Source organism: Tamandua tetradactyla, chromosome 6 (assembly GCF_023851605.1).
Source record: "Tamandua tetradactyla isolate mTamTet1 chromosome 6, mTamTet1.pri, whole genome shotgun sequence".
Classification (NCBI taxonomy): domain Eukaryota; kingdom Metazoa; phylum Chordata; class Mammalia; order Pilosa; family Myrmecophagidae; genus Tamandua; species Tamandua tetradactyla.
This window is the reverse complement of record NC_135332.1, coordinates 130191601-130218388: the sequence shown is the minus strand read 5'-3', so window position 1 is coordinate 130218388 and position 26788 is coordinate 130191601. Positions and strand designations below refer to the sequence as shown.

At 37.6% G+C, this 26788-nt stretch overlaps 1 protein-coding gene across 1 annotated transcript in view; it reads left to right on the top strand.

Annotated features, from left to right (window-relative positions):
* CNGB3 (cyclic nucleotide gated channel subunit beta 3) overlaps window positions 1-19384 on the top strand; it is a 153289-nt gene extending 133905 nt beyond the window's left edge. Inside the window, exons 16-18 of the mRNA XM_077163224.1 lie at window positions 8674-8820; window positions 10453-10627; window positions 19124-19384. Of these exons, the coding sequence (XP_077019339.1) occupies window positions 8674-8820; window positions 10453-10627; window positions 19124-19384 (583 nt within the window). The remainder of the gene's footprint in view (window positions 1-8673; window positions 8821-10452; window positions 10628-19123) is intronic.
* Window positions 19385-26788: the final 7404 nt, after the last annotated feature.

The following is a 26788-nucleotide window of genomic DNA, read 5'->3' as shown; positions in this document are numbered from 1 at the left end:
ATTAACATTTGCTAATCTATCCTCCCACATACTCACCCCATTCTAAATGACAAACAATTGAGGGCAGATATTAATCATTTTTTATATTCCCAAAATTTGGCATGATATCCAGCCTATTATCAAGTATGCTATTTCTGCATACTTCTAATTTGCCTCTACCCCAATTTCATTTTTTTTCTTTTCCTTTCAGTTTACCTCCTCCAGCAGGGCTGAACTCCAAAGAATACATTGGTCTTTATAATATCAAACTCATTTCAAAAACTATCGTCAAAAGTCCATCTGGGACAGTACACCAGTGGCTCAGTGGCGGAATTCTCGCCTGCTGTGCCAGAGACCCAGGTTCAATTCCTGGAGCCTGCCCGTGTCAAAAAAAAAAAAAGTCCATTTGAAGGAAAGTTTATGTTGTATATATGCTCCCATAATTTAAAAAAGAAAGAAAAAGCAACTAAAGAGATAATGACAATTAAATGCAATACAACCATGGATGGGATCTAGCAAGGGAGGAGAAATGGCTGAAATGACATTATTGGGACATATGAAAAATTGGAATATAGACTGTAAGCTTTTTTCCTGAACTTGATAACTGCAGTTAAGTCACATGAGTGAATAAGTGAATGTCCTTGTTCTTAAAAAACGTACATGGCAGTACTTAAGTGTTCAAGCATAACGAATATAACCTATGCTCAAGTGTTTCCAAAAATGTATTAGCAGAAGGATAGACAGATGAATAGGTATAGATAGATAAGAGATGATTGATTGATTGATAATTAGGAGATAGATAGAGCAACTATTTTATTTCAATCACCTAACTTTGACACACAGTACAAAATAAGTAATTTACTGTCCAGTTACAAACCACATATCAGGATTTAAAACTTAGTCAGAAATTTTACTTAAATAGCACCTTCTTCATAATTGAATATCGGGAGTCCACAAACAGCTATTTCTGCCTAAAGCTGATCAGATACCTATAGTAAGTACTAAAAGATAGTCCCGTTTTGTACAAATGAGATTAAATAATTTTCTCAGAAACAAACTTAATAAATGCTGGAGTTATCTGGTTCCAGAAACTTTTTTATTTCCACAAGACCGTGCCATGCTTTAATAATTTTCCTTTTACCCTGCTTCAACTTACTGTGTTGAAAACATGGTAGATGATTAATAAATGCTTACACGATTAAAGCGCAAGTCAAAAATGTCCTTAAAACTGATTGTAAAAACTCAGAAACGGATAGCACAATACTACCTAACTGTAATACAATTATGTTAAAACACTGAATGAAGCTGAATGTGAGAATGATAGAGGGAGGAGGGCTGGGGGCACAAATGAAATCAGAAAGAAAGGTAGATGATAAAGACTGAAATGGTATAATCTAGGAATGTCTAGAGTGTATAATGATAGTGACTAAATGTACAAAATTTTAAAATGTTTTTGCATGAGGAAGAACAAAGGAATGTCATTACTGCAGAGTGTTGAAAGTAGATGGTCATTCATATTTTAAAATTTTAACTATGTGTGAGACTAAAGCAAAAAATGTTTATTTGGTACAAAATTTATATTTTGGCTCATGCATTTCCTAATATAACTTATGTAGACAGCTTAATTAAACACCATAAGTACATGGAACCTTGAGTAGGGCATGAGATTTTGTTGGTTTGTCCAGAGTGATGCCCCAGTAAATCCCAGAGTGATTTGAATAGTGAATGAAAAAGTATTTGCAAAGTCCCCTTTGGGGAATGGTGAGAAAGGGAAAATTCAACTTCCCCAATTTGAATTCTTAATATTCTCACAAGCAGTGTGGACAACCAAAGGTATAGGCTAAGCCCCCAATCTTGGGATTTGTTCATATGAAACTTAACCCCACAAAAGATAGGTCAAGTAGGCCTAAGAGTCACCCCCAAGGGAACCTCTTTTCTTACTCAGATGTGGCCTCTCTCTCCAGCCAACACAACAGGCAAACTCACCACCCTCCCCCTGTCTATGTGGGACAGGACTCCCAGGGGAGTGGACTTTCCTGGTAACGTGGGACAGAAATCCTAGAATGAACTGAGACTCAGCATGAAGGGATTGAGAAAATCTTCTCGACCAAAAGGGGGAAGAGTGAAATGAGACAAAATAAAGTGTCAATGGCTCAGAGATTCCAAACAGAGTCAAGAGGTTATCCTGGAGGTTATTCTTATGCATTAAATAGATATCACCTTGTTAGTCAAGATGTAATGGAGAGGCTGGATGGAACTGCCTGAAAATGTAGAGCTGTGTTCCAGTAGCCATGTTTCTTGAAGATGATTGTATAATGATATAGCTTTCACAATGGGACTGTGATTGTGAAAACCATGTGTCTGATGCTCCTTTTATCTACCTTATCAACAGATGAGTAAAACATATGGAATAAAAATAAATAATAGGGGGAACAAATGTTAAAATAAATTTAGATTGAAATGCTAGTGATCAATGAAAGGGAGGGGTGAGGGGTATGGTATGTATGAATTTTTTCTGTTATCTTTTTATTTCGTTTTCTGAATAGATGCAAATGTTCTAAGAAATGATCATGATGATATGCAACTATATGATGATATTTTGAATTACTGATTATATATGCAGAACAGAATGATCATAAGTTAAGAATGTTTGCGTTTGTTATATTTTTTAATTTAAAAATTAATAAAAAATGCAGATCTTCAAAAAAAAGTCCTTAAATTATTGTTAAAATATAGCAAGTAGAAGAAGATCTAGAAATAGAATCAATTCCTTTGTTACCTTGTCCATTGCTCTATTCACTATTTTATGACCTGGGGACACTTAACATCAACCTCAACTGTGTGTCCTCCAGCATGTGTTCTTTTGGAAACTCTTTGTGGGGTTGGGAATATTTGGGGACCTTATTACTAGCTATTTAATGAGTGAAATTTTCCACTGGTGAAATGCTGGAGAAGCATTTTTTTTGTACAAGAGGGAAAAAAGATGCTATTTTAAACATTGCTGGGAGAGTTTGGGCAAAATCCATCTGGCAGACAAACAATTTCTTCCATTTAGATACTCATCAAGCACTCCAAATGTGTAAACTGTAGGCCACTTTAATTAAAGCTTGAGAAATCTCAAAATAATCTGGCATTTAAATATGTTATTTCCATTCTTATCTCACAGTCTGACACACAGAGAGACACTCTTAAATCCAAATTAAGCTTCCAAATGGCATCCAGCCCTGCCTAACTACCAGATTACTCTGTGTCCAAGGCTGCAGGAATGTGAATGAAATAGGCTCATCCAATCATTGTCATCCAACTATTAGCATCCAGTTCATAGAGAGAAAGCTAGGAAGGTGGATAGGAAGTTAGGTAGATGAGTGAGTGAGGGGATGATTGTAACGGTCGGTAGATGATGCTGATGCTGTTGACAGTGATAAAGATGAAAAAGGAAGCGGGGGAGAAAAATAGATATAAAATGGAGAGATAGGTATAAAGTTGGGATAAAATTCATTTCTCTCCTTAAAAATAAAAATGGAGGCAGACATCCTTACCAAAAGAGGGAAGAGAAGTGTAACAAATGAGGTATCAGTGGCTGAGAGAGTTCAAGTAGAGCTGAGAGGCTACTCTGGAGGTCACTCAAATGCAAGCTGCTGTTGGACATCGCTACTATCATGGCTTGCTGGGCCCCAACCAGGGCAATTCCTGACAATCCTAAAGAATACCTAGGGCATTATATGGGATTCTGCAGGGGCTTTATGCACTGCGGTGACTTTCCCGGGGCCTACGGCCTCCAGATGGGTTCTTGGGCTAGATGGGTCCTGGAGTGCAGGAGGATCAGCCTTTCCAGAACATCAACTAGTTCCATCCCTGTACCCCATATTACTGACAGCTCCCTCCAACATGAAAAAGTTAGAATGGGCATAGCCCAAATACCCCTAAAGAGTGAGAGAAAGATCAAAGGTGATGGTGGAGTTATATAGGGAAGGCCGGTTTAACAAATGAGTATGACCGCTGAGTCAATATGTTGATATTTCTTTTAGTCTCCAGTACCTCAGAGCAGCAATTACAATTGTAGAATTGTAACCCATACCAAATTCTGAAATCTGTTCTAAAACTTATTGCAATGTACTTTGAAATCTATTGCTTTTTTGTATATATGTTATTTTTCACAAAAAAAAAGGAAAAAAAAAGAGAAGGAAGAGTATAATAAAGAAGATAGGATTTGACAAATGAATACTGCTGCTGAATCAATACATTGGTATTTCTCTTGGTCTCCAGTGTCTTGGAGCAGCTAGGAGAAAAAATGAAAAATCGTGGAACTATAACTTGCAACAAACTTTAAAATCTGTTGTATAACTACTTGTTAAAATGTAGGTGGGAATTTATTGCTTTTTTTGTTCATATGTTATGCTTCACAATAAAGAAAAATTAAAAAAAAAAAATGGAGGCAGAGGGCAGGCCACGTGGCTCAGCAGGCAGAGTTCTTTCCTGCCATGCCAGAGACCCAGGTTCAATTCCCAGTGTTTGCCCATGCAAATTAATTAATTAATTAATTTAATTTAATTTTAAAAATGGAGGCAGAGCTTGTCTTGGGGAGAAACTTAAGACTAAAGTAAACATTTTTTTTTCCATGGAACAAGAAATTAAAAATATGAAATAACTGAGCAAAATTCAGCCATTAACATGATCAAGGCTTATGGATTCTAAGTGTATAATTTCTATCTTGGGGGAATAATTCCATTCTTAAGTGGCTTGGATATTCTAGGACCCAGCTCTAATGTTAGGCACAAATAAGAGGCCCTGTGTGATGTCCTATGGTGACTTTTCATTATTTTTTTGCCCCATTTCCTGACTTTTCCAGCTTTTTTTTTTTGCCTTGTCCAGGTTTAATTGAGCATTTTATATGATTACATTTTCTCTCCTCTCATATCAATTATACCTATTTTTTAAAATAGTAGTTGTCCTAGAGTTGGCAATATACATATTTAATTAATCTAAGTCCACCTTACCACCTTAGATTAGTTCTTCTTCCTTTAAATAAAATTATACTGCTACTGCTTTACTTGTAATATAGGTACCTTGTAAAAGAGTATCCCCAATTCCTTCTCTCCCCCCATTCCTTATGACACTGATGCCATTCATTTCACTTATCTATATGCTATAATCACCAAATTCAGTTACTACCATTATTTAAACAATGTCTTTAGGAGCAATTATAAAAATAAAGTATTTTACCTATGCTTATTCCTTGTCTAAGACTCTTCCTTTCTTTATGTAGAACCTAGTTTATGACCCATATAATTTCCTTCTCCTTAAAGACCTTTTGCATTTCTCACAGGGTAGCTCTTCAGGCAATAATTTTTTTGCTTTTGTTTTGATGAGAAAGTTTGCTTTTCCTTCACTTTTTTTTTTTTCCCATGGGCAGGCACTGGGAATCAAACCCCGGTCTCTGGCATGGCAGGTGAGAATTCTGCCACTGAGCCACTGTTGCACCACCCTTCTTTCACTTTTGAAGGATAATTTTGCTGAATACAGAATTCTAGGTTGGTGGTTTTTTTCTTAAAATATTTAAAATATGTTATTCCGCTCTCTTGCCGGCATAAGTTCTGAGGAGAAATCTTCTCTAATTCTAATCTCTTTTTTTCTATAGGGAAGATGTATTTTCCTCTCACTTCTTTCAAGATTTTCTCTTTGCCTTTGATTTTCTGCAGCTTGCATGTAAAATGTCCTAGGAGTAGTTCTTTTTGTGTGTGTGTTAATCCTGCTTGATGTTCTCTGAGCTTCCCGGATTGGTGATTTGGTTCCTGCCATTAATTTTGGCAAACTCTCAGCAATTATTACTCCAGTATTTCCCCTCTTCTCTCTCTTTCTCTCATTCTTATATTCCAATTATATGTATGTGACAACTTTTGAAATTGTCTCACATTTCTTGATGCTCTGTTCTATTTTTCTCTTTGCATTTCAGTTTAGAAGTTTCTACTGATCTGTCTTCAAGCTCACTAATTCTTTCCTGGCCGGTGCCCAGTCTGCTGATAGGTCCGTCACAACATCCTTTGTTTCTCTTACGGTGTTTTTTTATTTCTAGCATTCTCTTTGGTTCTTTCTTAAAATTTCTCTCTCTCTGCTTATTTTATTCACCTGTTTTTACAGGGTCTACTTTTTCCATTAGGTTCCTTAACATATTAATCATGGTTATTTTAAGTCCCCTGATTGATAATTTCATTCTTTCTGTCATACCTGGTGACCCAGTCTTGTTCTGATGTTTACTTTGTCTCCTCTAACTTGCCTTATTGTATGTCTTGTAGCATTTCTTGTGGAAAGCCAGGCATGATGTAATAAGTAATAGGAAGCCAGGTAAATAGGCCTTTAGTGTGAGGCCGCATGTTAATAAGGCTAGATGTTCAATTGTGTTTGATGTTTGTGGTAGCTGAGGCTTCAAACTCTTCGAGTGTCCTTGTTTTTGTCTCCCCTGTTGACTTTGGGCTTTCCTAAGTACACCTTCTCAGAGACTGTCTGCATTGTGCAGTTATAGCCGTGGTCCACTTTTTTAATACTGGGGCCCTGCTGGTATGGCTGTAAGGTGTGCGGAAGAGAAATATTTTTCCCTATATTTTATTATTAAATCTGTCTTTTAGTGGCCTTGTACTCCCTGAATGTAACTTTCAAAAGTGTTTAACTTCCCATCCTGGTTAGGTTAGACAGGAGGACTAGAGGGAGCTCAAGAGGGATAAGACTCTGGTAGTATCATTTCTCCTAAATAGTAAACCTTTGTTATGAAAAATATTCTCTGTATACATTTCACAATATTTTCCTCCCCCTGCCAGAGCCACAAGAGGATCTTTCCTGGCTCTTCACCATGAGAACCTGTTGAGGTCCATCGAGGTGAAACCCACTAAAGTGTGAGGGTCCCTCTAAGACTGTGGCCCCCAGGAGTCTCCTTCTTGTGTTAGTCCACTAGTAGACTCCAGCAATTTATCAAAATTTCTCTTTAAATATTACCTGTTTATGACTCCAGCAGCTTCTGATCCAGCAAAGCAGATCTCACTGTGACTCCTTAGATGAACGCCACAGATTTTGGGGTGACAGTCTGCCCTGTGACCTTAATTCTCTGATGGGTTCAGGAAAAGTCATTGGTCTTCAATTTGTTTAGCCTTTTCCTGCTGTAAGGACAAGAGTGATGACTTCCAATATCTTTTTATGTGTTACCTGAAACCCTACATTAGAGTTTTGGCATTTTTTAGCAATTAGTCTGATGGAATGTTCTCTTTTCTGCAACAGTAGCAGATATGCATACTGTCTATCATACACCTTCAGCAGACAGGCATGGCATGCATGCAACTTCTCACATCTCATTGCTCCCAAAGGAAGGTCTGTAAGAGTGTGAGCATTCCCATGGTCAGGATGCTTTCTCTGTCCTTTAAACCTCCAGAGATTGTGTTTTATTAATGAGACCCTTCTTTCTCTATTTCTAACTGGTTCATCCCAAGGGATTCAATCAATTGTGTTATCCTCTCAATGCAGAGACCATTGTCATAGTTTTTGTGGTGGTGGTTGTTCTTAACATTTAAAATATGGTTTCTTTTATCCTGTTTTTAAAAACCATCCCTTCTTTTCCAGATTATTGGTGAGCATTAGAATTTTTATTCACTTATTTTATTCATTTGCATGTTCATGTAGTCACCAACCATTTGCGGCACCTCCTATGTACAAAATGCCCTGCTATGTCCCTGAGAGATTATAAAGCCCAGAATTTGTTGACATTCCAGATGGGGAGTTGCATGTGAATATGTAAACTACAAGGCCATGATATCTAGAAACAGGATCATTTGGGACAAGAGTTTAGATTCACCTAAGGTAACCAGGGCCTCCTGAAGAACTGGTTCGTAGACTAGATCTTGAGAGCCTAGGCAGGAAACAGAAGTACATTCAAGAAAGGTGACATCCGGGAAGACTTAGTAAAGGAATTATTGATGGAAGCAAAGAAAAATCTGAGAGTGTCTAACAAGGGAAGGCGATGCAACCTGAAACCAACATTAGCAAAGGGAATATTTCCATGGGTAGGCCTGAAGGAGACGTGGGAGGATGCAGTTACCAGAGTTCAGAATGAACTGTGGCTCTTGGTGTAGTTCTAAGAGATGTCCATGTGTCAGGAGCTGTGGGTTTTGGGGTTTTGGTAGAGAACTGCAGCCAATGTTAACTTAAGGCTTGGCCAAAAGAAACACACACACACACACACATAGGGAAAATAATGCTTCAATATCACTTTTTTTCCAGCTTTCCAATCTCTTGTTGGTATTTCCTGTTAGTTGAAGCCAGATGGAAGTCAGAGGGCAAGACCTATATGAGTCAGCTTCTGAGGCAGACCTATATGAGTCAGCTTCTGATGGAAAGGGTAAAAGTAGATCTGGAAGAGTAAACAAAGAATACCAAGCCCAAGGGGATTCTTCACGTCTAGATTCTGTGATTAAGGATTTGGCAGGGTTCAGATGGCCACAGAGGTGGGAGTTGGAGAAAAACATGTTGAAAATTGTTGCTACCATATCGCTACAATAATGTGACTTTCAGTACCATCACACAGTTCCTCACATCTCATAAACTATCTCTGGAGCAGCATAAATGTCTGAAAACATGGCTACTTATTTTTAAAAGGATTTCAGTGGTAAAAGAGTGAAGCTAGTGTCAAAGACTGATCTTTTTCTCTTGCAGCCTTCTTGCAGCCTGTGGAGGAAACCGCCGAACAGCTGATGTAGTGGCCCATGGGTTTGCCAATCTTCTAACTCTAGACAGAAAGACCCTCCAAGAAATTCTAGTGCACTATCCAGATTCTGAAAAGCTCCTCATGAAGAAAGCCAAGTATGATCTTTAGAACCCTGGTAGTTCTTTTTAAAAAATGCCTTTAAACCAGGTGTATATACTGTTGACTCCAAAATCTATACCTCCAGCCCACATCTCTCTAATTGGATCCATACCTATATTTAAACATACTTGAATATCTCTTTTAAAAAACTCTTAATCTCAATTTACTCCAAAATTAATTCATCTTCTCACTTTCCACCACACCCCAAATCCACTCCTTCCTACTATATCCAATCTGAGTGAATGACATTTGACAATGAACCAAATCAAACATCTGGGTGTCACCATCATCACCTCTTTCCTTCTTACCACCATGTTTTGGTTTGTTAAAGCTTCTGGAATGCAATATATCAGGAATTGAATGGTGTTTAAAAAGGGAATTTAATAAATTACAAGTTTACAGTTCTGCGGCCATAAAAACATCCAAACTAAGGCATCCAGTAAAAGACACCTTGACTGAAGAACTGTAAACTTGTATATTTAAATGTGGGTGTGAAATGACATTCAGGGTCTCTCTGTCAACTGGGAAGGCACATGGTGACATCTGCTAGCTTTCTCTTCTGGCTTCTCATTTCAAATGGCTTCCCTGGGGGTGTTTTCTTTCTGCATCTCCAAACGTCTCTGTGTATGTTGGCTCTAGAGCTTTTTCCAAAATGGTTCCTTCTTAAAGGACTCTAGTAAGCAACCCACCATGAATGGGTCGAGACACATCTCCATGGAAACCACCTAATGAAAAGTTCCCACCCACAACTAGGTATGTCACATCTCCATGAAAACAACTTAACGAAAAAGATCCCATCAACAATATTGATTCATGATTACAGAACATGGCTTTTCGGGGTGTGAGCAACAGTTTCAAACCAGCACACACCAATTAATCATGAGGGAGATTCTACATCTTATAGCTCCCTTAATCTCATTCACTTCCCTATTGCCCTGTGATCGATCTTACTCTTGACCACTAAGATCTATGTCCAATCTTGCTGTTCCATTCAACATTTTGTTATTTGAATGATCCTCATAAAATGTGCATCTAATTTTCACTCTCCCCAAACTCTTCAATTGTTTCCCATTCCCTTTGGGATAAAGTTTAAATGACATCTCATGCTAACTGGTCTCTCTCTACCTCTCTCTTCTTGTACTGTATGTTCCAGCCTCCCTAAATCTCATTTAATGTCTCCAATGTGGGAATGTTTTCTTTCCTGGCCTTTATACAGGCCATTAGTTTTTCTCCACAAACAATCATCTTTGAGATAACTCTACATTTTTCAGTTTTCAACTTAAAAATCATCTTCTTCTGAGAAGCTGTTCATCCCTCCTCCACCCATCACCCTTAATCCTACAGACCCTTTAGAAATGCTTCATTGAGCCTGGAAACTATACTAAAGAGCCATCTTTTTGTGAGGAGAAAAAAAAATTAGAGAAAAACATGTTTTATTTTGTAAAATCTAAGATGAGGAGAACAGAATTAAGTGAGTATTTAACCTTCTCTATGTGATGCACTTAAACAACTCTCTTCGCAGGTACCCATTGAAAACTTCATAGATTAGGAAAAATTGCAATTTTCTGGTAGATTTTTCCAGAACTCTCACAGAGCCCCCTAAAATAGCTTTTCTCTCCTGTCCCCAGAGTGCTGCTAAAGCAGAAGGCTAAGACCACAGAGGCAACCCCTCCAAGAAGAGGACTGGCCTTTCTCTTCTCATCAAAAGAAGAAACACCCAAAATGTTCAAAGCTTTGCTGGGAGGAAAAGGAAAAGCAGGTCTTGCAAGGCTCCTCAAATTGAAGAGAGAACAGACAGCTCAGGTAATAAGAAAGAGTTAATGGAGGGCTGTAATGGAAGGGGGCACTGGACTAAGCACACCCAGACAAGGTCCTACATGAATTCTATTTCAGACACTGAGATAATTGGATTATCTGATGTTTTAAAGTGCTGTTTTATATATGGCATTTCTTATGTTTTAAACCGCTTGCCCCATATATTCTCACATTTCATCCTCATAAGTTTATTATAAAGGGTGTGTGAATGCACACACACACACCATATATATATATAATTTTACCAACAATCCAGTATATGACATTCTCAGAAATGTTCCATCAATTGTACATCACAAATTTTTAAAGCCATAAGCCATGAGGAACCTGTCATTTCATCCAAGCACTTCATAGTATAGACATGAGAACCAGATCAAGGTATTTAACCAAGAGCAAAAGTTATCACCCATGTGTTCAGATTTCCAGGTGTACAGTGAGTGGCCTCCAAATTACTAGAGTTGTGAAGAAATGTAACTGTTATCTATTTTCCTCTCTGTTATTTTTTGCAAAAAAATTCTTTGATTCTTATAATAAACCTACCAGGGCAGATATTTAGAAACAACAAGGATTCAGGTTTTCTGAATCTGGTCATTATATGATATCCAAAACTATTAGAAATGGGTAGCTGAGGGACTTACAGATAACAGATAGAGCAAATATTAAAACATCAGCCACATTTAAGAAACTTAAACTTTCTCTTCCTTCTTTCCATGAAAGACATTATTGTGAAAATTAGGGATGAAGTATAGCCTCATATATATAAGTAAAAATAATAATTTGTATAAAATATGTAAGAAGTAAAGAAACACATAATTAAATGCATTTAAGTTCTTGATTTATGTGTGCATTCATACCTCATACAATCCTCCCTCATATCAATCGCCTGCAGCATCATAAAGATGCTAGTATGTTTTTTATTAGAAACTTCTAAAGAAGATATAAACATAATAGGTTCAAAAGCTATAGCTATGAGGGACTTCCTGGAAATTGGTGGAGTAGAGAGCTCCAGGACTCACTCCTCCTCAAAAACATCTAGTAAACAGGCAGGAACTGTCTGAAACAACTGTTCTGAGACTCCAGAGGCCACTGTACAACATCCAGAGAACAGGAAGAGGGTGATAAACTGCAGTAACCATCTGTAAGGAACTCTCTCTGTGGGATGGCTGCTGGTGCCCATCCCCTACTCTCCGGGTGTCCCTCTCTGCATCCAGTCCCTGGCTAGCTACTGCTGCTGTCAGAAAAGAACATAAAGGTCCTCTTCCCCAAGAGCAGGTGAGGACAGGGCATGGCTGAGCAATGATTACAGCTTTTGATTGGCGAATTAGGATAGCTGGATATTAGCTCTGAGTTGCTATTTCAGCCCAAAAGGGACAGTAGCTGTTGCAGCCATTGTTTCAACCCCACCCCTGACAAGAGCAAAGGTGGTGGAGGCTTAAACACATAGTGCCTCCTGAGGACGGTGAGAAATAGTTTATTGAAGGATGTCATATGCTGGGCAAACCAGAAGAATGCAGCTTCAGGAAGACATCAAAAGGCTTTTGATATTTTTCCTAATTCTTTCACAGAGGCACTCTGGGGCTGGTCTGTGCCCTCTTTGTGGATTCCTGGCCCTGTTTTGGCTAGTTAATAATGACTTGGAAAAGACTTGTCTGGGAGGGCCCTCCACCCAGAATTTACCATCCAGGCAAAAGCAACTAGAGACAACAAAATGAGTGCAAAAAGAAATTATAGAGGCAAAACAAAAACAAAAGAACAGATCAAGATTACTGGAAAGGAAAGTGAAAAAAGGAAGCTTTCTCTTGGGGTGAAACAATTGCAAAAATAGTGTAATCTTAAAAATTATGCTGCATGTTCTAGTTTGCTAGCTGCTGGAATGCAATATACCAAAAATGGAATGGCTTTTAACAAGGGGAATTTAATAAGTTGCAAGTTTACAGTTCTAAGGGTGAGAAAATGTCCCAATTAAAACAAGTCTATAGAAATGTCCAATCAAAGGCATCCAGGGAAAGATACCTTGGTTCAAGAAGGCCGATGAAGTTCAGGGTCTCTCTCTCAAGTGAGATGGCACATGGCGAACACAGTCAGGGCTTCTGTCTCGGCTGGAAGGGCACATGGCGAATACGATGTCATCTGCTAGCTTTGTCTCCTGGCTTCCTATTTCATGAAGCTCCCCGGGAGGCGTTTTCCTTCTTCATCTCCAAAGGTCACTGGCTGGTGGACTCTGCTTCGTGGTGCTGCAGCATTCTCTGCTCTCTCTGAATCTCTCTGAATCTCTCATTCTCCAAAATGTTTCCTCTTTTATAGGACTTCAGAAACTGATCAAAACCCACTCAAATGGGTGGAGACATGTCATCCCTAATCCAGTTTAACAACCATTCTTAACTAAATCACATCAACCAGGGAGATGATCTCATTACAGTCTCAAATATACAGTATTGAATAGGGATTATTCTACCTTTAAGAAATGGGATGTATATTAAAACATGGCTTTTCTTAGGGGGCATACTTCCTTTCAAACCAGCACACTGCATATCCATGGCAAGACTCAGATGAAGAAGAGCTGAAAAAGATTTGATCAGTTAAACACAGGCTATTTTAAATAACTAGAATAAGTTGAAACAAGTGCCAAAGAAGATCTTTAATACAAAGCCAAACAATAATAAAACCCTAGAAAAGAGAGAGAAACTGACCTTCAGAGTAAAATCATCAAGATAATCAGATACTTAGACATCAGCAAAAATAAAAAGCCATACTAGGAAACAGGAAGATACAGCCTTGTCAAAGGAACAAATTAAAAGTTTGGAGAAGGCACAGAATTTTGAATAACTACCAAAGATATTCAAAAAACCCTCCTAAATAATCAAGAAGATGAATGAAAATATAGCTAAGGAAATAAAGGATATTAAGAAGACACTTCGTGAGCATAAGGAAGAATCTGAAAGTACAAAAGGAAGCATAACAGAAGTTATGGGAATGAAAAGCACAATAGAAGAGATTGAAAATACACTAGTGGCATACCGCAGCAGATTTGACCAGGCAGAAAAACAAATCAGTGAATTAGAACACAGGACAATATAAATCTTACAGAAAGAAGGACAGATAGAGAAATGAAGAGAAAAAATTGGGCAGAGTCTCAGGAATTTGAATGATAGCATGAAGCACAGGGGGAGTTCTGGGAAAATGGCAGAATAGGATAGGTGGAGTTCATCCCTGCTCCAAGGAATGGGCAGAAAAGGGATGGGAATCCAACTGAGATGGTGATTCCAGGGTGTAAGGGACCCTAGAGGGTCTTCTACACCACAGAGGAAGGCCCTGGTTGCAAAAGCTGAAGAATTGAGACAGAGACAACTGGAGATGATCCAGGTGGTGCAAACAGCCTAATGCACCCCTTTCAGGAGTGCACAGAGGGACTGGGACTAGGAACGTTCTACTTCTGTGTCCCCCTACACTGCACCCTGCTCCTGTGGTCCAAGTTCTGCCTGAGCTACACCACTTACCCATGGCCCCCAGACCACACCTCTACTACCCCCACAACCTGCACCCAAAGCTCACAGGCATAGTGTCCCCAACCTGTGTGTATACCTGCACTACAATGCATCACCATAGTCTTGTGCTCCACCCTGTGCCCTGCCTCCTGCTCCGCATCCATCCCACAAATACAAAGCTTTAGACTACTGAAGGAAATCACCTTCCAAAATAAATTTATCAAGATATTTACAGTTTGCAAAGACAACAGAAGTTCACTAAGAATATCAAGATGCAGACAGATATAGCCCAACCTAATGACCAAATTAAAACACTGGAGGAGATACAGAGTTTGGAACAATTAAACAAAGATGTTCATATAACTCTACTAAATAAAATGAATGGATGGCTAATGACATGAAGGAGATCAAGAAGACACTAGAAGAGCATAAAGAGGAATTTGAAAGAATAAATATAAAAATAGTAAATATCACAGAGATTAAAGATGCTGTAGACCAAATTAAAAATGTACTAGAGACACACAAAAGCAGATTTGAAGAGGCAGAAGAAAGAATAAATGAACTAGAGGACAGGACAACTGATTCTGAACACTCAAAACAGCAAATGGCAAAAAAGGTGGAAAGATTTGAATTGTATCTCAGGGAAATGATGGTGAAAAGAAAGCACACAAGTATAAGAATCATTGGTGTCCCAGGAGGAGAAGAGAAGAGTAAAGGGCTAAGAAGATTAGTTGAGGATATAATGGGGGAAAACTTCCCAACCCTTATAAAAGACATAAATATGCAAATCAAAGAAGCTCAGCAAACTTCAAATAGAATAAATTCAAACAGGCCTTCCCCAAGACACATACTAATCAGTTTGTCAAATGCTGAAGAGAAGCAGAAAAGCCTGAAAGCAGCAAGGGAAAAACAATCTACTACATACAAGGGAAACCACACAAGACTGAGTTCAGACTACTCAACTAGCACCCTGGAGGTGAGAAGGCAGTGGTATTATATATTTAAGACCCTGAAAGAGAAAGACTTCCAGCCAAGAATTCTGTACCCAGCCAAGCTGTCCTTCAAAACTGAGGGAGAGATTAACATTTTCACAAACAAATGCTGAAAGAATGTGTCAACAAGAGACTGGCCCTACAAGAAATACTAAAAGGAGTTCTGCCAGTTGAAAAAAAAAAGACAGAAGAAGGAGGTCTGGAAGAAGGCACGAATTGAAGAGTACCAGTAAGGGTAACTTAAAGGATAAAAAGAGATAGAGGGAAAAGAATATATAGATCTGACAAACAAAATCCAAAGGATAAGATGGTGGATTAAAGAAACACATTTTCAGTAATAGCTTTGAATGTTAATGGATTAAACTTACCAATTAAAAGGTAAAGATTGGCAGAATGGATTGAGAAAAATAATCCAGCTATATGCTGCTTACAAGAGACTCATCTCAGACACAAGGATGCAAATAGATTGAAAGTGAATGGATGAGAAAAGATGTTCCACACAATTTGTAACCAAAAGAAAGCAGGAGTAGCTGTACTAATATCATACAAAATAGACTTTAAAATGTAAAGACATCATAAGAGACAAAGAAGGACACTGTATATTAATAAAAGGGGCAATTCACCAAGAAGAAATAACAATCATAAATGTCTATGCTCCCAATCAAGGAGCTCCAAAGTACAAGACAGACATTGGCAAAACTGAAGGGAATGATAGACATTTCAACAATAATAGTAGGAGACTTCAATACACCACTCTCCTCTATAGATAGAACAACTACACAGAGGATCAACAAGGAAATAGAGAAGTTAAACAACTTGATAAATGAGTTAGACCTAACAGACATATATAGTCATTGCACCCCAAAACACAAGGATATGCATTCTTCTCTAGTGCTCATGGAACATTCTCCAGGATAGATCATATGCTGGGGTACAAAACATGTCTTTATAAATTTTAAAACATTGAAATTATTCAAAAAACCTTCTCTGATCACAATGGAATAAAGACTAACAGATTTCCCTCTAAGATCTAGAATAACAAGGATGCTCACCATAAGCACTTATTAAACATTGTGCTAGAAATTCTAGCCAGAGCGGTTAGGCAAGAAAAATAAATAAAAGGCATCCAAATTGGAAAGGAAGAAGTCAGCTTTCACTCTTTGCTGATGACATGCTCCTATAGATAGAAAATCTTGAGAAACCTCCAACAAAGTTACTAGACCTAATAAACAAGTTCAGCAAAGTGATGGGATACAAGATTGGTTTGGTTTGCTAAAGCTGTCAGAATGCAATATACCAGAAATGGATTAGATTTTATAAAGGAGTCTTATTAAGTTACATGTTACAATTCTAAGGTCATGAAAATGTCCAAATTAATACACCAACAAGAGGATACCTTCTCAAGGAAAGGCAGCCAAGCATCTGGGACATCTCTGTCAACTGGGAAGGCACGAGACTTGTATCTGAGGTCCTTGCTCCTGGTTCATTACTTCCAGCTTCTGATTCCAGTGGCTTTCTCTCCAAGCATCTATGGGCCCTCACTTAGCTTCTCTAGGGCAAACTCTGGACTTCATCTCTTAGCTTCCCTTGGCTCTCTCCAGGTTCTAACTATTTCTGTGAGTCCTTGCTTAGCACCCAGGGCATTTCTGTCTGACTCCTCTCATCCACAAGTGAGCTCTCATAAAGGACTCCAGTAAATGGATTAAGACCCACCTTGAATGGGCAGGGTCATGTCTCCATGAAAACAATCTAATCCAAAGGTACAACCCTAATTGTAACCCATACCAAACTCTGAAATCTGTTCTACAACTAATTGTTGCAATGTACTTTGAAATTTATTGCCTTTTTGTATATATGTTATTTTTCACAAAAAAAGAAAAAAAAAGTCAATTGTGATGAAAATGAAAAATGCACAGCTATATGATGATATTGTGAATCATTGATGATATACTTTGGATGATTACATGGCCTGTGAACATATATCAATATAAAAATGAATAATTAAAAATTAAGGTCCTACTCTAAACAGTAGGTCTGCCTGTACAAGATTGGATTAAAAGAGTGTGACTTTTCTGAGGTATGTAACAGTTTCAAACCAGCACAAAGATCAACACTCAAAAATCAGTATTGTTTCTATACACTAGTAATGAGCAATCTAAGCAGGAAATCAAGAAAATTTACAATATCAACTGAAAGAACCAACTCTCTAGGAATAACTTTAACCAAGGTTGTAGAGGACTTGTAAGCAGAAAACTGCAAAATATTGCTAAAGGGAATCAAAGAAAACCTAGAAAATGGAAAGAAATCCCATGTTTGTGGATTGGGAGATGAAATTTCATTAAGATGTCAATTCTACCCAAGTTGATTTACAAATTCCATGTAATCCCAACCAAAATTCTAACAGTCTACTTTGCAGAAATGGAAAAGCCAATTATCAGATTTATTTGGAAAAGTAAGGGACCCTGAATAGTCAAAAATAACTTGAAAAAGAACAAAGTTGGAGGACTGACACTTCCTGACTTTAAAGCATATTATAAAACTACAGTGATCAAAGCAACCCGGTACTGGCATACAGATAGATATATTGACCATTGGAATTGAACTGAGTTCAAAAATAGACCCTTACATCTACGGCCAACAAGACTGCCAAGTCCACTCAACTGGGACAGAATAGTATCTTTAACAAATAGTGCTAGGAGAGCTTTATATCTATATGCAAAAAATAAAAACTGAAAGTGAACCCTTTTCTCTTTTTTTATTGTAAATGCTTGGAACTGCATAGTGGTGAGGTAGCACATTATTATAAGTATAATTAACAGCACTGAATTATGTTAGTGATTGCAGTTGAAATGGGAAATTTTGGGTCATTTATATTACTAGAAGGAAAGAAGAAGATAAAACATGGGACTATATAACACAATAAACCCTATTGTGAATGATGGACTATAGTTAAGAGTACAAATAAGATATGCTTCATGAATTATAATAAATGTATGACACTCTCACAAGGTGTTAATACTTGTGTGGCAAATGGGAAAGTACATCTCATATAAACTATGAACTGTGATTAACAGTACTATTTTAATATTCTTTTATCAGTTGTAACAAAGGTACCACACTAATGCAAAGTGTCAACAATAGGCAGGTGTATAGGAATATTGTATTTTTTATGTGACTTTTCTGTAAGCCTAAAACTTCTCTAATTTAAAAAATCACAATTTTTTTAAAAAAAACATTTTGCTACATGAAAGAAACCAGACACAAAGTACTACATATTTATGATTCCATTTATATAAAAATTTTAAATATAAATAAATTCATAAACAGAATTAGATTAGTGGTTATATACACCTGGAGAAGGATAGAGGGATTAAGAGGTGACTGGTAAGGTGCGTGGGTTTTTTCTTTTGGTGTAATAAAACTGTTCTAAAATTGATTGTGGTGATGAATGCACAAGTCTGTGATTATACTGAAAGCCATTTATTGTACTCTTTGGATGGATTGTATGGTGAATATATCTCAATCAAAATCCTTAAAAAAAAAAACTATAGCTGAAGCAACCATGGTTCAAATGGAGAATATTGCACTATGAAAGAGATATGAGTTTCTTTTTAACTTATGCAGAAGTGAAACTATACTTTTTATGGTATTTTAATAGTATTTGATTAATACTTTTTAATTAAAAAGTTAATATTTAAAAAGCAAAAGTAAAGATAACTGCAAGGATAAAGAGTCAGAGAAAATGAGGACAATAGAAAGAGAATTCTTTGGCAGGGACAAAATACAATCCAGACCAATATTGTAAGTCCAAAGTATCAGCTTTGCCCCATTCTTCAGCATACCAGTAAATGACCGTCAGAAACACCTCTCCATCAGGGAGACAGGATTCTGATTAATTTAATTAAGAAAGCCTTTGTTTGTTTGGTGATCCTTAGCCATTGTATGTTAAAAGAATCCAGCCCTTGATTATAATTTCAGCACCAATTCTTTGTAACTGCTTCTTCCAGAAAAAAAGTGAAAATTCTGAAGTAGGAGAGGGTAAAGGGAAAGAAAATGAAGATAAAGGAAGAGAGCCAGCAGAGAAACCACTGGACAGACCCAAGTGTACAGCACATTCTTTTACAGCAGAGGAAAAGCCCCAGTCAAGGAGCAGGGCAGTTTTATCCAGAGCAACCACCCGTCAATCACTCATCATCAGCATGGCTCCTTCTTCTGAGGCTGGAGAAGAAGTTCTGACAATTGAAGTCAAAGCAAAGGCTAAGCAATAAATGTTTGATTCTCTTTAGATGTAATCTAGCTAGTTTCCAAAGAGATTGTACTCAGGGTTGTGGCTTAAATTAATGAGGGGGAAAGACCTTGCCTGGATCCTTGAGAAACCATAGGCAACGCCCTAGGTTAGTATCTAGGATTTATCTGAGAGTGCTTTCTTATGCAGCAGTTATAGGGAGATAATTTTAAAACCCTCCCTATGCTCCATTATCATTAGCTTTGTACAATTGCTATTTCTTCTCTTTTTATTCTTTCTATATGATGTTTCTTCCCTCCTTTTTTATTAGCTTGGTCTTGGCTCTGTTGTGATTGACTATCTTTATCTCTTCTTTTTTTTTGTATATAGATTTTTGTATGGTACCACTAAACTTGGCTAAATGTTCTGTGTATGTGAATACTATTTCTTGCAGGGAGGCATGAGATTGTAATAAAATACGGTGAAAATCAGATGATTTCCATTCAAATGAGGGTAATGAGTCACAATAATATCAAATCGATCCTGCAGCTGAGACTGAAGGAAAATAAGATCACGCAAGCCTTGTGGCTGAGAAATCTGACTTCCAGACTCCTCTGAATCACAAACCCTTTCACAAAAGCACAGTGAGGTAACATGTTAGAAATGTTGTATTCTTTCATAAAGAAACAAACTTTCTTTTCCCCTCATACCAATTTCAAGGGCAACAATCAACCTAACTCATCTGGCTCATATGTATCAAGGAATCAAATCTTTCTGATCTTCATATAGGCTAAAGTGACATTTCTCAGAATCTTCTTCAAGCACATCAAAACATAACCGATCTGAGTTTCCTGTTTTAAGCTTCAGTAAATACTAATGAGGTTAAAGGAAGGCAGACTGCACATGTCAGATTGACATATCCCCACAAATTGCAAAATCTTCATGTACAGCTGTTTACAAAATCTCCAAGTTAATTAAGTGCACTTTAGGAAGTTGTCCTCGTGAATCAACTAACATTAGCATAATTACTAAGATCTCATGCTGTGAGGAGGCTAAAAAAGCCAGGCTGATGTCGGAAGTAGTAATACATATAGAAATCCATTCTAATGAATGCCATTAGGGTGTAACATTGAGTTCTGTAGAACGAGGCTATTTTCACACCCCAGAAGATGGTCATTGTAACAACACTTTACTGAGAGGATTTTAACACAATATATTATCTACAAAGCCTACAACATAGGTGTCTTCAGCAAGCCATATTACAAATCAATCACCATTATAAAATGTTATCGTTTGGTGAAGTCACCATATTTAAATACAGTGTTTGAGTATCATATAATGAAATGTTGGTTGGTATTTTTCAGGATTTGTGGGACTATGGAGAAAATGTTAAATAGTGCTTACTGGAGAAAAGGGAATTTTTGTGTAGAAAACGTGATTAACAAGGCCAGAAAGGAAAAGTGAGATAGAGTCTGAAAGTGTTCCATAACGGAAACACAAAGGGAAAAAATTCCTTACCTTGTGAGTGATATGTTCTCTACTTATGCTTTGTAACTTTATTCAAAATAAATTAAAATACAACACCATTGCAATTTATTCTCTTTCCCATAACTTAATTCCCCTCCCCTCTTACAGCTTTCTAATTTTCCTTTATGTTTCAGTCCCAATGTCAATACCCAATCCATACCTTCTATTCAACTACATTGTTTTAATCATTCGTCTACCTCCTCATACGCTTTGCCAGGGGAAAAGTAAAGCTTTCTAAAGCACCACTTTTCACCATGTCACTTCAGCATGTCCAGGTTCTCTCTCTTCTATCACTTTTTCCTTTCCCTTACTTCCAAATCTGGTGACATTTATTTCTCCCAACTGCCTGTAAAAATATCAACTCCTTAAGGTTTATGCTCTCAAGAGATGATTTTTGCACTTTGGTACCACATGGTACAGTAATCCATTGTTCTCTAATTTCTGCTAATTTACATTTGTAAATTAGAAGCAGGTGAGGGCAGGCCAGGGTGGCTCAGCAGGCAGAGTTCTCACCTGACATGCTGGAGACCTGGTTTTTTTTGTTTTTTTGTTTGTTTGTTTTGTTAAATGAATTAAAAGTTTAATTTTGAACCGTTTTTATAACCGCATTTTCTCTTGAAGCATTTTATCACAGCAGGTTACAACTACTTTGGGATAAAAGGCAACTGGTAAACTGTCCAAAACAAGGTTCGAAATAATACCTCTTACTGACCCCTACCCATACATATCCCAAATAAAGTTTTTGATCAAAAACATGAAATAGATCCACCTGCTTATTTTAAGCATATTAAAAAGGAAACGAATTGAACCATTTCTAGTTGTCTATTTTATACAAAAAGGCTACACAATGTTACACTTTATTCAGATTACAATTAGAGTGATTATGAATTAGTGTTCTATACCATTACTCAATTCTTAAAAATTAGAAATTGCTGTAGCAGTATTCACTATAACTTAACACTACAAGAGACTTAAAAAACTAAGTTACTGCAAAAAAAAAGCTACTTCAAAGCAAGCAAAGTCAGTACCATTACAGATATTTAAAAAAAAAATTTAACAAGCAAGGCTAAGGTTTGATAAATTCCATCTTGTGATCCATTCTTGTGCATTTTTCACTTCTTGAGTCACTCCCAAAATCCATTTGTATTGTTACTCCTAAAGGATGATTTACAGGTCAGTATCAAACCAGGCCAGCTGATTGCTGTCACCTGGAGGCAGCCCATCCATGAGGTCCTGGGCATGCCCCAGATCTGGCAGCCCATCAACTGGATAGTCAATGCCAGGATGATGGCCACCCATCTCATGCTCCATCATGGGGTCCATACCCAAGGCATCCTGTCCATATCCAGCAGAATGGAAGGAACGATAGCTGGGGTCATCTTTTTTTTTTTTTTTTTTTTTATAAATTTCTAAAAAGAATATTAAAATTTAATAGTATAGTTACATAACAATACATAAATAATTCATTGAAAACAATAGTAAAAAATGAATGGGACACTACCAAAATATAGCAGGTTGATAGACTTTTATCCAACAAAAATAAACTATAAGGAAGCAGATAAATCAACATTAAACTTAGGGAGTAAGAATGATGAAACACTTGCAAATAAATTAACAATAAGATTCTAGAATCTAAATGGAACAAAATGTTTTAGAGGGAGCTAGATCCTAAATTGAACAAAGAGTTCCAATATGTTATCTTACCTGAAATTTTTCAGGTGTGATTAAACAATAGTACAATTTAACATCAGTAAGTATTTGCAACTAACCCTCTTTTTTTTTTAACTTTATTAATTAAAAAAATTAACACACAAAACATTAAGATATCATTCCATTCTACATATACAATCAGTAATTCTTAATATCATCTCATAGTTGCATATTCATCATTTCTTAGAACATTTGCATCGATTTAGAAAAAGAAATAAAAAGACAACAGAAAAAGAAATAAAATGATAACAGAGAAAAAAAAAGATATACCTACCATACCCCTTACCCCTCGCTTTCATTTACCACTAGCATTTCAAACTAAATTTATTTTAACATTTGTTCCCCCTATTATTTATTTTTATTCCATATGTTCTACTCTTCTGTTGATATAGTAGCTAAAAGGAGCATCAGACACAAGGTTTTCACATTCACAAAGTCTCATTGTGAAAGCTATATCATCGTTCAATCATCATCAAGAAACATGGCTACTGGAACACAGCTCTACATTTTCAGGCAGTTCCCTGCAGCCTCTCCGCTACATCTTGAACAATAAGGTGATATCTATTTAATGCACAAGAATAACCTCCAGGATAACCTCTCAACTCTGTTTGGAATCTCTCAGCCATTGACACTTTGTCTCATTTCACTCTTCCCCCTTTGGTCGAGAAGGTTCTCTCAATCCCTTGGTGTTAATTCTCAGCTCATTCTAGGGGTTTTCTCAGTCCCTTGATGCTGAGTCTCAGCTCATTCCAGGATCTCTGTCCCATGTTGCCAAGAAGGTCCAAACCCCTGGGAGTCATGTCCCACGCAGAGAGGGGGAGGGTGGTGAGACTGCTCGTCATGTTGACTGGAGAGAGAGGCCACATCTGAGCAACAAAAGAGGCTCTCTTGGGGGTGACTCTTAGGCCTAAATTTTAAGTAGACTTGACCTATCCTTTGTGGGATTAAGTTTCATATGAACAAACCCCAAGACTGGGGGCTCAGCCTATAGCTTTGGTTGTCCACACTGCTTGTAAGAATATCAAGAATTCAACTTGGGGAAGTTGAATTTCTCCCCACTCTCACCATTCCCTGAAGGGGGCTTGTAAATACTTTTCCAGTCACTGATCAAATCACTCTGGGATTCATCGGGGCATCACTCTGGACATACCAACAAAATCTCATGTCCTACCCGAGATTCCATGTACTTATGTTGTTCAACTAACTATCTACATGAGTTATATTAGGAAATGCTCTAGTCAAAATATAAATTTTGTAACAAACATTTTTTGCTTTAGTCTCACACATAAGATGATTAATTATCATCTATTTTAAGCACCCTGCAATAATGACATTCCTTTGTTCTTTCTCATGCCAAAACATTTTTAAAATTTGTACATTGTACATTTCACTATTATTATACACTCTAGACATTCCTAGATTATACCATCTCAATCTTTACCATCTATCTTTCTTTCCGATTTCATTTATGTCCCCAGCCCTCCTCCCTCTATTATTCTCACATGCAGCTTCATTCAGTGTTTTAACATAATTACATTACAGTTAGGTAGTATTGTGCTGCCCATTTCTGAGTTTTTATATTCAGTCCTGTTTCACAATCTTTATCCCTTCAGCTCCAATTACCCAATATCTCACCCTATTTCTATCTCCTGATGGTCTCTGTTACCAAGGAAATATTCCAAGTTTATTCACTAATGTCAGTTCATATCAGTGAGACCATACAGTATTTGTCCTTTTGTTTCTGGCTAATCACACTCAGCATAATGTCCTTAAGGTCCATTCATGTTGTTACATACTTCATAACTTTTTATTCTGTCTTACAGCTGCATAATATTCCATCTTATGTAAATTTCACAGTTTGTTTAGTCAACTGTCTGTTGATGGACATTTTGGAGTTTCCATCTCTTGGTAATTGTTAATAATGCTGCTATAAACATTGGTGTGTAAATGTCCATTTGTGTCCTTGGCCTCATGTCCTTTTGAGTAGAGACAGCATATAGATGGGTCCTGTTTTTTAATCCATTCTGCCAGACTATGTCTTTTGATTGGAGAGTTTAATCCATTAACATTCAGTGTTATTACTGCATGGGTAGTACTTTCTTCTACTATTTTCCCTTCTGGATTTCATATGTCATATCTAATTTTCCTTCTTTTTACCTTTACTCATAGTCTTCCTTTCTACACTCTTCTCCACACCTCTCTCTTCTGTCTTCGTATCTGTCTCTAGTGTTCCCTTTAGTATTTCTTGCAGAGCTGGTCTCTTGGTCACAAATTCTCTCAGTGATTTTTTGTCTGAAAATGTTTTAATATCTCCCTCATTTTTGAAGGAAAATTTTGCTGGATATAGAATTCTTGGTTGGTAGTTTTTCTCTTTTAATGACTTAAATATATTATCCCACTGTCTTCTCGCCTCCGTGGTTTCTGCTGAGAGATCTGCACATAGTCTTATTGGGTTTCCCTTGTATATGATGGATTGCTTTTCTCTTGCTGCTTTCAAGATCCTCTCTTTCTCTTTGACCTCTGACATTCTGATTATTAAATGTCTTGGAGTATGTCTATTTGGATCTATTCTCTTTGGGGTACGCTGCACTTCTTGGATCTGTAATTTTAAGTCTTTCATAAGAGTTGGGAAATTTTCAGTGATAGTTTCCTCCATTAGTTTTTCTTCTCCTTTTCCATCCTCTTCTCCTTCTGGGACACCCACAACACGTATATTCATGCACTTAATATTGTCTTTCAATTCCCTGACTCCCTGCTCATATTTTTCCATTTTTTTTCCTATAGTTTCTTTTTCTTGTCAGATTTCAGATGTTCCACATCCTCCAGTTCAGAAATCCTACATTCTGTCTCTCGAAATCTACCATTGTAGGGTTCCATTGTTTTTTCATCTCTTCTACTGTGTCTTTCACTCCCATAAGTTCTGTGATTTGTTTTTTCAGACTTTCAGTTTCTTCTTTTTGTTCTTTCCTTGCCTTCTTTATATCCTCCCTCAATTCATTGATTTGGTTTTTGATGAGGTTTTCCATGTGTGTCCGTATATTATGAATTAATTGTTTCAGCTCCTGTATGTCATTTGAATTGTTGGTTTGTTCCTTTGACTGGGCCATATCTTCAATTTTCCTAGTGTGATTTGTTATTTTTTGCTGGTGTCTAGGCATTTAATTACCTTAATTAGTTTATTCTGGAGATTGCTTTCACTTCTTTTATCTAGGGTTTTCTTGCTGGATGAATTTATTGTCTATCTGTTCTTTGACATTCTGTTCAGCTTTATTTGGACCTTTAGCTTAAGTTTTGTTTAACAGAGGAGAATTTTTCAGTTCTTGTTTTCTTGTTTCTTGCCCTGCTTGTGTGGTGCCTTTCCCCCACACACACTTAGGAGGGTCTACTTAGATATTATAGACCCCAGCCAGATTTTCCCAGACCAAACTGGCCTCCTATCAGGAGGAAAGAGTCACCTGCATCGGTTTTCCCTGAGGGTGAGACCCAGCAGGTTGAAAGACTTTCCTGTGAAGTCTCTGGACTCTGTTTTTCTTATCCTGCCCTGTGTGTGGTGCTTGTCTGACTGCAGGTCCCACCAGCATAAGATGATTCAGTACCTTTAACTTTGGCAGACTCTCCCTTTTGGGTGTGTGGTGGAGACAGAGGAGAGGTTGTAGGCTGGTTTTAATGGCTTCAAATTACCAAGCGCTGGTGTCTGAGTTCCTTGATAGAGGGATTCCACCTGAGTTGGGCTTCACCCCTCCCCTGGGGAAGGCACAGGCTCCAGACAAGCCCCCAAAGGAGCTCACTTCTGCCTATGCCTGGGGCAGTTGCAGCCTGAAAAGTCCTGCCACTGTATCCAGAGGCAGTCAAGCCTTTGTAGATACACAGCCACAAAAACCTCTGTTTCCTTCTTTTTTTCCCCCCTTTTTCTGTTAGTCCTGCCCCCTTGGCGCCAGGGCAAAAATGAGCAACCTCCTCTTTGATCAGGTTCACCTAAGCTGGCGGCCTATTTTTAATAGTCAGAATTTGTTAATCAGTTCCACAATTGGCATTTGATTATGCCCAGTCCCTGCTGCTGGTAAAGTCCTTTCCTTTCCCCTCTGGGAAGCGGCCTGTGGGGGAGGGGCGCTGGCCCCCGCAGCTTTGGGAACTCACGGTTCAGGGGGGTGCTTGCAGCCAGTCCAGCTGGTCCACACTGGGGTACGCTGTGTGTCTGGTCACTGACGTG